Source organism: Peromyscus maniculatus, chromosome 14 (assembly GCF_049852395.1).
Source record: "Peromyscus maniculatus bairdii isolate BWxNUB_F1_BW_parent chromosome 14, HU_Pman_BW_mat_3.1, whole genome shotgun sequence".
NCBI classification, from domain to species: domain Eukaryota; kingdom Metazoa; phylum Chordata; class Mammalia; order Rodentia; family Cricetidae; genus Peromyscus; species Peromyscus maniculatus.
In genome coordinates, this window is record NC_134865.1 from 15,458,554 (window position 1) to 15,472,013 (window position 13,460).

At 44.4% G+C, this 13,460-nt stretch overlaps 1 protein-coding gene across 2 annotated transcripts in view; it reads left to right on the plus strand.

Annotated features, from left to right (window-relative positions):
• LOC102926838 (uncharacterized) overlaps window positions 1-13,121 on the plus strand; it is a 34,795-nt gene extending 21,674 nt beyond the window's left edge. For both annotated transcript variants that reach the window (XM_076550648.1, XM_076550649.1), the window contains exons 4-8: window positions 1,666-1,787; window positions 3,077-3,187; window positions 6,522-6,628; window positions 9,452-9,542; window positions 12,834-13,121. In XM_076550648.1, coding sequence (XP_076406763.1) covers window positions 1,666-1,787; window positions 3,077-3,187; window positions 6,522-6,628; window positions 9,452-9,542; window positions 12,834-12,950 — 548 coding nt within the window. In that variant the 3' untranslated portion in view covers window positions 12,951-13,121. The remainder of the gene's footprint in view (window positions 1-1,665; window positions 1,788-3,076; window positions 3,188-6,521; window positions 6,629-9,451; window positions 9,543-12,833) is intronic.
• The last annotated feature ends 339 nt before the right edge of the window (window positions 13,122-13,460 follow it).

Genomic DNA, 13,460 nt, shown 5'->3' on the forward strand with positions numbered 1-13,460 from the left:
TCTGTTAGTCCCGCCTATCCTTCCTGCCTAGCCACGGCCGATCAGGTTTTATTTATTAACCAATCAGAGCAACTTGACATACAGACCATCCCCCAGCACAGCCAAGTGCAGACCATCTCAGACACCTGCACTCAGGCCCATGGTCCTAATCATCCTCTATGCGGACCTGCTGGGTAATGCCACAAAGAACCCAAGAAGGGCTCCCACAGGACACACAGAACACCCCACAGCAGAGGGCAGAAGCGCTTACTGTCAACCCTGATGACCTGAGTTTGCTGACCGGGGGCCCACGTGGTTGGAGGGGAGAACCAGCCTCCTCAGGTTGTCCTCTGAGTGCCACATGCACACGGAGGCATGCACATCCGTGCGCTCTCACACTCACAACCAAATAGATAAGTGAGTGGGTGGGTAGCTGCAGTGTGCTAGAGCATGGAGGTTGGTTTACGTGGGGTCCTAGCCAGCCCTGTGTGAGCAGGGATAGCTCCTCAGCCTGGTCAGACTGGACAGAAGACAGAGAGCCTGCCTCCTACTTCACCTGCTCAACAGGGGTTGACACACAGACCACATGCTGGCTTCCTTCCCATGAGAAGGGTAACTTCCAGAGCGTCTGAAGGAGTCTCCATGCCTAGCAAGTCTGAGAGCAATAAAATATTCCTGGGTGGGTTTAGGCAGAGCTGAGGGTCCCGAGGAAAGTTTATGTGGGCTTTTGTTTTGACCAAGTGACACACCTCTAAAGAAGACATTCACGGGATAGAAAAAGATGTGGCTAAGAGCTAGAGGAAGCTGGGCGGTGGTGGTGCACGCCTTTAATCCCAGCACTCGGGAGGCAGAGGCAGGCAGATCTTTGTGAGTTCGAGGCCAGCCTGGTCTCCAGAGCGAGATCCAGGAAAGGCGCAAAGCTACACGGAGAAACCCTGTCTTGAAGAAAAAAAAAAAAGAAAAAAAAAAAACTAGAGGAATAACTGAAATACCATCTACCAAACCGCTGGTTTGTGAACATTTCTAGAGCTAGGTTTGACAAAGGAAAACCTGAAGGTTGGGCTGTGTCTCCCCATGTGATCAGTTATAAATGACGAGTGGACACCCGGAGCTGCTCCGATAACTGGTGAATGTGAGATGGTTGTCACCCTGAGTGACTGTGACAGGTACTCAGAAGATGGGTTTGTCGCTTTGGGATTCCCTAGAAGCAGCACTGGTGTGTGAGGGACTGTGAGGATGAAGATCCACGGGAGATGAGGATGTGGTGGCCCAGCCCCTCCCACCGCTGAGCTGGGTGACTGGGACACAGGCACAGCCTGTGTGCTGTCCCGGAGACTGGTCCGCCTGCTTCCATTCGGTTACCATCTTCTGTTGGTTGTTGGTTTTTTATGACCAAATTATCTCCCCTTCCTGACAGTTAAACTCTGTAAGACATGATGCTGTGAGTCTTTGAGTGTCCTCCGGGTCAGAGGAAAACCAGAATCAGGCTGTCAATGAAACTACAGGGAGAAACTTGGAGGACGAGGAGGAGAGAAGCAGCTAGCCAGGCTCTAATCCCAGCACTCCCGACATGGAGCGGGCAGATCTCTCTGAGTTCCAGACCAGCCAGAGCTACGCAGTGAGACCCTGTCTCAGAACAAACGAAGACAACCGCCCTAACGTGATGCTCACTCTCTCTTTCTCCAGGATTTATTTCTCATTCCTTCTCCCTCATGGAGCTGAAGTTCATCTATCTCCATGTACTGCCCGACCTGTCAGGGAAGCTCTTGGTTGACATTGGCTCCAGACTTGGCACAGTGCTCTATGGGGTAAAGTCCAGCTTGTGGACATACTCAACGTGCGGAAAATACTTTCTTCTGCTAGCCACAGCTTTGCCTGCCACCATCCAAGGTGACAGCTTGGCTTTATTCTTAAAGTAACAGGATAAGGTCAAAATAGGATCCATTGGCAGGCTCCTAAACTCGGCTGGAGGGTAATAATTGGGTTTGGAATTTCAAAGACCAGCTGCCCAAGTTCCTCTCCTGGTTTGTATCCACAACACCATGACAAATAGAAACAGACTAGACCATGTGACTGACTGACACTCCTTCTCGCTCTCCCCTCCCCTCCCCCTCCCACTAGCCCCTCTGTTTTTTGTTTTGTTTTGTTTTAGGGTGGGGATTTGGGGGTTGCTTTTCATGTGACCCAGGCTGGCTCACACTTAACTATGTAGGTGAGGATAACCCTGAACTCCTGATCCTCCTGCCTCAGCCCACTAAGCACTGTGATTACAGGCTTGTCTCCATGCCTGGTTTCTTTTTCTTTGTGCTATATTAAAATAAAGTAGTATACTGGGCTTTGATAAGAACCCATAAAAGTAACAAATTATGGCTGGAGAGGTGGCTCAGTGGTTAAGAGCGCTTATTAGTGTTCTTGCAGAGGACCTGAGTTCAATTCCCAGTACTCAGGTCAGGAAACTCACAACCACCTGTAACTCGAGCTCCAGGAGATCTGATGCCCTCTTCTGGATTTGGACTCCACAGATACCTGTACACACATACATATAGTTAAAAATAAAATAAAATCTGAACGTTCAGAGCCAACCTGGGCTACATGAGCCCTGTCTCAAATCAATTAGTCAAGTTAGCTGACCTTTCCTTCCATATTATTTCTGTCACTCTGCAACAGAGTGACATCCCCAGGTCCCATCCCCAGCGGTTCCCCACGTCCTTGTTAACTGAGTTGTCCGTCACCCTCCTTCCTAGTTAGAAGTGGGGTGTGGTCGCCAGTGCATTCCCTACAGGTCAACTCTGTCTTCTCTGCCATGGTGTCGCTTCCCCAGAAATGACCAAGGCCGAATAGACCCTACAGAGGTTGGGAATGTGGTCACTTTCATCCTTTCCAACTCTGCTGAATGCCCAGGCTATCAGGAACGTTTAGAGATCGGTCTTTAAAAATGTAGCTAACTGATAGGAATTAACAGACTCCAATCAAGACCTTGATGAGTAAAGTTCTGAACGTTGTAAGTTTTGTGACAGTTTGAGCTTTTAATTCAAGCGGCTGTAAACCTCTACTTGAAAGCTAACTGGTTTACACCATGCCTGTCTTCCTGTTTTAGGGCTATCTCTACAGCTCAGCGGCACAGCTCTGCGGAGTAGAACTGAATGGAGAATTTTGCCAGTTGCAGGAAATGATCATTAAAAAATACCAGTTCGGGGACAGAATAAAGGTACCTTTACAGTATGTTCTCTGTTACCTTTAAGGACTCTTCCCTAACTGCTTCCATGTTCTAACCTATTGCTGCTGTTGTGGAGAAACAGGGTGAGTGGACCTGCTGTTTTGTTAGCGTTTTTTCCTTCTCTTTCTCTGTATCAGACAGAGCTTGGGTAGCAGAACTGTAGCGCTCCAGAGGGTGGCTGCCAGTGCATTGTATTAACTGAAAATGAAAGGGCTTGTGCTGCTCACGATCATTTATCTTCTTATAAACGGGGAGATACTGTAAATGTCACAGGATCGTGGTTATTAGGGAAGGATGTCTGTGTTAGGCTAGGACAGGTTTCCTGTCTTTCCTATGAGAAGAAAAATAAGACAAAAGACTTGGAGGGGTTTTGGTTTTTTGGAGGGGGTCTGTTTAATGCAGTAATCTTTGAAATTTCGATAAGGTTCTTCTCATGACCATACAGGGAATATTAACAATCTCTGGTATTAAGTTACTGTCCTTCAACATTGACAGACTCAGTGAGTTAAAGATCAGGGCATTGGAGAGACGGCCCAGCAGTTAAGAGCACTTGCTGCTCTTGAAGAGGACCCAGGGGTTCCCGTAGCCTACATCCAGTGTTCACAGTTGCTTGTCATGTCAGCTGCATGTGATCCAGCACGCTCTTCTGGTCCCCACAGGCACCTGCATACACATGGTTTACATACAAATAAGGAGGCACACACATACATGCATAAATAGCAATAAATAAAATTTGTAAAGATTAAGATCAAACCTTCGCCTTTTTTATAAAGGTAATTATTTTGTTCCCTCACCTAACTTCTTTTCCTACTCTCATCTTAGAAATATAGGGATAAGTGATCAGAGTGAATTCATTGTCTAGTAGTAACAGATATTATTAGAATATTAGTAATTATAGATATTAATAGAATTCATAGGAGTAGGGGTAATGCTCAGTGGTAGAGTACTTGCCTTCCATGTACAAAACCTGGATTCGGTCCCTGGAACTGCAAAAGATCAATTCATGAGTTTTCTTTTTTTTTTCAGCCCTGGCTGGCTTAGAACTTACTGTGTATACCAGACTGACCTCAGTCTGCTCTTATGTAATAATCACATAGCTAACAAGAATATCTGTTCAGTTGAAATTAAGTCTCCTTTTAAAAATTACAGCCTCTAAAGAATCAAGTAACAAACAAATAATCAAGTTCTTGCTTTTGTTTTTAAATATAGTGATAAAGGCATATTAAAATGTTTATATTTTTATGAAATGTCCATCACTTTTCAAAATATTCTGATACACTCTTATGTGTTTTATCCTAGCTTGTAGCTTCTGTGGCCACCATCAGTAACTTTATGATAAAAAAAAAAAACAACAACAACAACAACTTGATTTTTCTTTTTATCCAGTGAGGGGGGAAAAAAGCCCAGGGCCTTATATGTGGGACAAGCATTCTTTAACATCCCTAACTCCTAACTTAAAGCCTTTCATACAACCTTATGACTTTTGGAAATCTTAATCATTTCCCTCCTTGAAGCTGTAGATAAACACTGTATTGAAGGGTCTTAAAACCACCAAAAACAGTTCCTGTAACTATTTTTGATAGCGCCTGTTGACACCCATCTGCCCTTTCAGGCTCATTCTTTGCTTTTAGGTTTTTTGTTTTGTTTTGTTTTTCAGTCTGTTTTGCCTGCATGTATGTGTGTGTACCATGTGAGTACCATGTGTGTACCATGCCTTGACCTACAGAGTCTGTTGTTTTACTCTCCCGTTCCCTTCCTCCAGGCCGGCACTAAACCTTCCCTCTTTCCCGTCATTGCTCTTGGCTCATCCATCCCTTTGCTGCACTGGGGAGTCGCATCAGCTGACTTTTTCCCTCACGTTACTACAGCATGCCACACTTGGGCACAGAGGCTGCGTCTCCTCTAACCTGCTTTGTCTCCCTGCACAGTAGCTCGCAGACAAGAGGGAACCACTAAGTACTGGTTGAGTTTGGTTGTCGAATGCCTTCTGTGCTGCCAGAGGTCCAGAGTCTGCCCCGAGCATCCCTTAGGGTTCTCCTGGAGCCCCGAGAGCGTTTCTTTTGGCTCCCATGATTAATTGATCCTTCTGGGTCTTCTTTCTGACTAGATCATTGTAGAATGGGGGAAGAAAAAATAAAAAAGTGAAGATAGATGAGAAAGAAAAGGGAGGAACTAAGGATAAGAAGAGAGGATGAAGAGAAATCGACCGATTGGTTTACATATCTGTTGCGTAGCTAAGCTACGTGTTTATAATGTCTGAAATTATTAACTGGCTTGTTTGTGACAAGAGCCTCACCCTCCTAACTGGCTCTCTCTACTGAAGATTGTCAAAGCTGTGCTCAAAGGTTCTAGGCCAAATGAATTAAAACTTTTGTAGAATGTTTATTATTTAAGAAACAAAGAATGTTTTTTCAAACCGGACCACACAACACCTTACATATCATGTATTTGTAAGGCTTGAGTACCTCTTTGACAATAACTCACATAACGCAAGGGAAAGGCTTTTCTCTTCCTTTTAAAGTAAAATCTTTGCTTTTCTCCAGAGCAAATAAGTGTGTTTCCTTGTTACCGCGCCTGTGGTCGGCAAAGCCTTAATTATGGCTTAAGGTTTTGAGGTATATGACTTTTTAAAAATTTACTATTTTACGTGTCTGAGTGTTTTGCCTGTATGTGTGTCTGTACTTCGTATGTGGTGCCTGGTGACCACAGAGATTAGAAGAAGGAATCGGTTCCCCGAGATTGGAGTTACAGCAGGTGGTTAGCCACCATGTGGGTGCTGGGAACCAAACCCCAGTTCTCTTCAGGAGCAGTAAATGCTCTTCACCATTGAGCCATCATTCCAGCCCCTGGAGGGTTTGGGTTTGTTTTTGTTTTTGTTTTCGTAGCTACCTTTCAATTTTTATATTGTGTAATAAGGACTGATAATCACTATGAAACACTCCTTACCTGAGAATACAAATCTAGTTGGGCAGAGCCATAGTCCCACCCAGAGCCTTTGACTGTGTACCCAACAGTGTAATTATAATGGAAAAATCTCTGAATTCGGTTAAAAGAAAATAATTATGAATCAGGGGGACACAATTGTAACAAAACAAATAATTCCATTCAAAGCAGATCTTCTTTACAAGCTTCCGGGTTTACTAGATACTAAGAACTGTCTGTGGTCTGCACAGCGTCCCGAGCCATTAGGCATCTCTCACGCAGCTACGGGATGCGGTTGGGTTGAAGCATCTCTTACGTGGCTGCAGGATGCGGTTGAGGCATCTCCCACGTGGCTGCGGGATGCAGTGTTCTCCCTGTCTTACACGAGCTCATCCTTCTGCAGGTGCTTCATGCAGACATCTGCACCCAAGGCCCCCTTCTGCAAAGTGCCGATGTCATTGTGATGAACAATGTCTTCGAATATTTTCTTACTGAGGCTGAACAGGCCAGGTATGTTATTTACTGAAGCAAGAAGTCTGTTATTAAAATAATATCCAGCAAGGTGTGAAAAGGGACTAGTGAGGTGGAAATGTTTTCATGCTGACTTTAAAACTCAACTTGTTTTTTTTAATAATTTTTACTTATTCTTTGACCGTTTCATACATGATATCAACTTATTTTAATAAGGAAACATTAAAATGCAAAATTTTGAAAAACGTGATTTTTGTAAAATGTATTTATTCTTTTTTTAAAGTTTACATGTATTTATTTATTTATTGGTGTGTGCAAAGCCTTCCTCTCCCCCCTGTGCAGATGTTAATAGTGTGTAGGAAATGACCACCATAGCTTTCTCCCCCTGGATGTTTACCGCCTGGAGACTGCTCCCCTGCAGAGACCGCCGGCTCCTCGCGAGATTAGCCTGCTTCCCTGTCCGCTGTGCGCCAGAAGCCTGGCTCCTTGCTCAGCTGCATGCGATATCCCGTTCAAGTGTCCGTAATAAACACTGAGCTCCAGGGGCTGCGACTTCTCCATCCGAGAGCACCGCCCACCCAGCCCGTCTTCCTGTACACGAGTCTGCGTGTCTCCTTACTTCATCCCCTCGCTGCCCCTAGTCAGGGATCTGGGACCCAAGCCGTACGAAGATGCAGCTCTTCTGTAGTACTCTGTGGCAGTGAAGTCAGCTAAATAGCTAGTTGAGGGCATCCTGAGCTCTGGGAGACTTGTCTCAGATAAAAAAAATCGTACTAAAAAAGATCGTACTAATATAATAACTTTAGTCTTGTATTATACATCATTTTTAGGAATCACATCACAGTAAAAAAAAATAGCCCTAGCTAAAATAGTGGCATTTATTATTGAATGTTGCTATGTGATATTATACCCATCCAGGAAAAAAGAACCCTGTTTGTCTCGTAAGTAGTTTCTGAAACTTAGGAAACCTACTAGCCATAGCCTCAACCAAAAATAAGTGCAAATGATAGACACCACTACCCACCCACCTCCCCCATCTCACTGCAGGGCTGTGTTCCCCTGTATTGTCTCACTGGCGCCCCCCACTGGTGTGGGGAACTGTCAAGATCATACATAGTGTAGGCGTCCGGTGCTTATTAACCCCGAGAGTTAAACAGAACTGGTCAGAGGTACACTGCACTCTGAAATGCATCAGCAGGTTCCATTTCGTTATCCTTTAGAACTGACTGGTCCCACCAAACCTTGCAGGTGCCTTGTGATAGTGGGATTCCACCCCAAAATACTACAGACAGCCAAATGAGGTCTGGTTTCGCTCTTGGTGTGAGTGTGAAGAGATGTACTCCACACATCTGCAGTCATTCTCGGTTCCTGGCCTCTGTGCCCTCTGCTTTCCCAGGACTCTTCATCTCCCTCAGTCCCTAGCAACCTGAGCCCTGGCTTCCGTCCGAAGGACTGATTCTCAGGTGCCTCATGGAGGAACTACAAAGCTTTGACGCTGGTCCCGCCTGACTTGTGTGACTCTGAAAACTCCGTTTCTTCTTATTCAGAAACTTTCCAATAGCCCACATCCCCATCTTGTTAATCTCAGAACTCTAACCTCGTAACTCGGCCAACACCCTCAGGAACTGGAAAATTTGCCAATTTCTACTGTGTTGCTATAGTTCTGTTTCCTGTGGGTAAACATTTTGCCCATCTAGATCTCTAGATACTGTCTGCATTTTCTTTTGTCATCCTTATTCAGAAAAAAAATCCAGTGTCGAGTAAAAGCTAACATGTCAGGTTTTTGCTTTGCTTTTCTTAGTGAAGTTTTGAGTTCTCAGCAAAAGTGTAAAAAGATGCCGGGCGGTGGTGGCACACGCCTTTAATCCCAGCACTCGGGAGGTAGAGGCAGGTGGATCTCTGTGAGTTCGAGGCCAGCCTGGGCTACCAAGTGAGTTCCAGGAAAGGCGCAAAGCTACACAGAGAAACCCTGTCTCAAAAAACCAAAAAAAAAAAAAGTGTAAAAAGATAAAGATTTCCTGTACGCTCTACCCCCGCACCTACAGAATCTGCCATTATCATTCTTCCCATCAGAACAGTATGTTTATTATGATGGATCAGCCTTAAAACATGGACAATAGTTCATGGCCCTAAAAATCCCCTGCTCAGCCCTTCGTCCTGTCCTCCAGCCTCCCCCTTGGCAGCCACCAATCCTTTCACCGTAGCTTTCGGTTTCCAGCATGAGGTAACTAGACTCGTACAATCCAGAGCCCATACAATCCAGGTTCTTTCTCTAGCAATAGGCATTTGAGGTTCCTCTGTGTCTGTGACTTGAGCACACATTTTCTTTAGTGCTGAACAATATGCAGTTGTCTTCATATATCACAATTTATCCATTCCCCTGGAAGGACATCTTGGTTGCTTCCAGGGTGGGCAATTATGACTAAAACTACAGTAAATATCCATGTACAGATCTTTTTTTGTAAATACATGTTTTCAGCTTTGTGTAAATAGCAAAGTGTACAGTTGCTGGATTGTATGTTAAAGACTATACCCAGGGTTTTGTTTTTCGTTGTTGTTTTGCTGAGATGGTGTTTAACTTTGTAGCCAAGGCTGGTTCCCTGAAGGTCCCTGTGTTCTCCAGGCCCCCCCCCCCCCCCCCCCCCCGTTTCCTCAGTGCTAGGACTCCAGGTGTGTTCCACCAGACTTGGTTGGGGCTGTAACTTAGAGGCAGAGTAGATTGCTCAGCATGCTTGAGGCTCTCTTTCTCTCCCCAGCATAAGAGAAAAAGATGAGACATTGGACGAGAGCGCCATCTCTTCTGACTAATATGTAATATTATCTTCCTGTTGTTTGATTGTATGAGTTTTTAATGTGTTCTAGGGCCTGGAACTACATCATCCAAAATGTAAGGAAACAAGGGTCACTGTTAGTGACAGTACCGAGTCTCCAAGATTCTCTCGTAGGTCTTGAGGTACGTAACCACTGTTCCTTCTGTTGATTGCTTGGTCAGTTTTGGTCGTGGTGGGAATTAAAACTAGGGCTCCTTAGCTGGGCAGGTGGGTCTCTGAGTTCGAGGCCAGCCTGGTCTATAGAAAGAAAACTCCTGTCTTGAAAAAAACAAACAGAAAAAAATCCCTAGGGCTACTGCATGCTAGGTAAGCACTGTGCTGATCCATAGATCACCGGCCCTTCAACCTTTTTCTTGTCACAACTTGGCTTTTTTCTGGTAACTGTTATAACATTCTAGAAATAGCAAGACAGTGTTGCTAAATTTCTACTTTGTGGTTTATTTTTCTGCCCTCAAAACATTGAAATGCAATTCATATCTGGATATAGATTCCCTTATTTCTCTACACAGTTTTTAATAGCTGTGAGGTCATAGTTGTAGGTTAATAAACACTAGTGAATGTCAGTAAGACACTAACCCCCACATCATAGCTGAAGGGGAAGGGGAACCCAGCCACATGGGAGGCTGAGACAGGAAGATCACATGAACCCACTGAATGAGACCAACCTGGGCAACAGAACCCCCTTCTCCAAAACTAAACTGGAAAAATGAGTGCCCGAATCATAATACTGATCATTAGAACAGAAGGAATGGATGATGAGTGCAATTTTAGGTCAGTCAGGCTGCATATTGATTCTCATACAAAATAAAGGGGCTGCCGTGGGGTCAAAGTTGTCCAAGGATTTCCAGTAGAGTGGAAGACTGTGTTCTTCGTGCAGCTTGATTTCCCAGGTCAATTTGAAATCTGCCACCCAGGCTGGTCTACTTCAATGTGACGGTGGATATTAATAGTCAGTCCCAGAGAATCTGGAATCACTGGGATCCGAACTCGGGTCCTCATGAGTGTGCAGCAGGCGTGCTTGAACCCGGAACCATCTCTCCTGCCCTAATTCTGCTTGTTACAGCATAGGAAGTAACGGAGAAATGTGTAAAGAAAGACAGTAATCCTGATTGCCAGCTTCATTTCCTCCCTGTGAGAGCCTGCCCGTCAGTAATGAGATCTGTCATAGTTTTCTCATAGAAACGTCCTTTTAAATATATTGTCAGTCAGGCACAATGGCACACGCCTTTAATCCCAGCACTTGGGAGGCAGAGGCAGGAGAATGTCTGAGTTTAAAGCCAATCTGATCTACATAGTGAGTTCCTGCCCAGCCAGACCCTGTTTCCAAAAAAAAAAAAAAAAAAAAAAATTCTTTCTAAATTTCTCGTTTATAATATTTCTATTTATGAGCCAATTTAGTGATTTTTTTTCACTTACCAAAATAACAGCTTTTTAGAGATTTATTTGTGTGTATAGCTGCTTTGCCTGTGTATATATATGTGCACCACAGGTTTGCTTGGTGCCCATATTGGTCATAAAAGAGCATCAGATCCCTGGAACCGGACGTAGGAATGGTTGTGAGCCACCGTGTGGGTGCTGGGAACCAAATCTGAGTCCTCTGCAAGAGCAGTACGTGCTCCTAACTGCAGAAACATCTCCCCAGTCCCACAAATATCGGCTTCATTGACTGTGCACATGAATCTGCCCAAACAGCCATTGACACCTGTAATTCCGGCAATCCGGAGGCATCGATGAGGAAGTTCATGAATGACCTCAAGGCCGTCCTGGCCTATATCAAAAACTCTGGTCTCAGAAAACCAACACATGAGGTCTAGAGAGATGGCGTGTACCCAATACATGAGTAGACATGCATACAAAAAATAAATACAATGATTTGTTAAAATTTTTTAAAAGTTAAACATATTGGTGCAAGTCTATAGTCCCAGTACGTGGGAGACTGAGGCATGAAGATGGTAGACATTGGTGCAAGTCTATATAATCCCAGGATGTGGAAGGCTGAGGCATGAAAATTGTAGACATTGGTACAAGACTGTAATCCCAGCATGTGGGAGGCTGAGGCATGAAGATTGAAAGTTGCCTGGAGGCCAGCCTGTCCAAAAAATTAAAAGTTCATAAAATAGATCTTATTCATAAGCTGATGACTTTGTTGTTTTCTTACTTAAGAAAACAACTTTAAGCCGGGCGGCGGCGGCACACGCCTTTAATCCCAGCACTCGGGAGGCAGAGGCAGGCGAATCTCTGTGAGTTCGAGGCCAGCCTGGACTACAAAGTGAGTTCCAGGAAAGGCGCAAAGCTGCACAGAGAAACCCTGTCTCGAAAAACCAAAAAAAGAAAAAGAAAACAACTTTGAGGCCAATGTGGTGACTCGGCAGGTAACAGCCCTTGCTGCTGAGGCCTGGCCACCTGGTTCAATCCCCAGCTTCCACATGAAGAAAACTGACTCCGGAGGGTTGTCCTGAATATCCACATGTGCCTGTGTGACAGTGGCTGACCTTGTTTAAACAGAAAACTCCCTGACAGAGATGTGTGCGGTCGGAGCTCCAGAGTGTGGAGGGTTTTGGGTACAGCTGACGCAGGTCGTGGAGAGAGGTTGCTCCTCACCGGTGCTGTGGGAGGAGGGAGAACAGCTTTCCATGTGTTCCTGCTGCTTCCATCTTCGATTGTTTGAACCTTATGATCATTACTACACTACTTACATCCAAAGAATTATTCTAGGGGCTGGAGAGGTGGCTCAGCTGTTGACAGCACTTACTGTTCTTGCCGAGGAGCTGGGTTCATTTCCCAGCACCCACATGGTGGCTCACAGCCATTCAGAACTCCAGTTCCAGGAAAATCCCCTTTCTGAACTCCATGGGCACCAGGCACACATAGGTGATGCACAGTCTACACACAAGCAAGACACTCATAGACATAAAATAAATAAATCTAAAAACATTTTATTTAAAAAAAATCTTTTTAAAAATTTTTTTCAAGTTCCAAAATCAGAGTAAAATAAATCTCCAAACCCACAAATTGAGAACAACAAAGATTATCCGTATGGTACTATATTACCATGAACAGTACTATATACCATTCACGGTAATAAAAATCCTGTGGTGTGGGAGCCGGAGAGATGGTTCAGCAGTTAAGAGCAGTTACTGCCTGCAGAGGACCTGGATTCAGATCCCAGCACCCATGTGGCAGCTCACAACTGTCTGTAACTCCAGTTTCAGGAAATCTGACACCTTCTTGTGGCCTTTTTGGGGATCAGGCACAGACATGGTACATGTACATGCATGCAAACATTAATAAATATAAAATAAAATTAATTCCTTTAAAAAAAATCTGTTGTGTAAGTTAGGGTGATACTGTGAAATTCCAAATAATAGGATCGTTCTGAAATTTTCATATTGTTTATGCTATTTTTCTCATAGATTAATGTGCAGCTGTCCTCCTGGGTGGAAGAGATACCACTGGACCTCGATGTGTACCCAGAAAGGGACATTGACAGAGAAGCTCTGGAACAAATTCATTTATATAAGGTTCTCTAGCACTGAAGCAACATCTCTAGTGTGGTGTTAACCCATCTGCTTTGTGTATTCATTTCAAGTTTTATATGTATGATTATGTGCCTGTAAATAGTTGCATATGATTATCCATATACACTAGTTGTATATGGATATAAGTAAACTGTAATTAGATAATTAAATATTTATCTGAAATGTTTTGTTTGCCCTTTTATTCTGTTACAGACATAAGTGTACTTGTTTATTTTACATGCCACCTCCACTAGTTTGTTGGTGGTGGTGGTTTTAGTTTTTGAGACAGGGTTTCTCTGTGTAGCTCTGATTGTCCTAGATCTCACTCTGTAGACCAGGCTGGCCTCGAACTCACAGAGATCCTCTTGCCTCTGCTTCCTGAGTGCTGGGATTAAAGGCGTGCGCCACCACCACCCGACTATTACATGCCACCTCCAAATGTGACCTCCAGGAAGTCCGAGAGTGGCTTCCCTCATGTGAAGGAGAAGGCAGATCCCACTGTGTCTCTGTCCGGGAAGACTT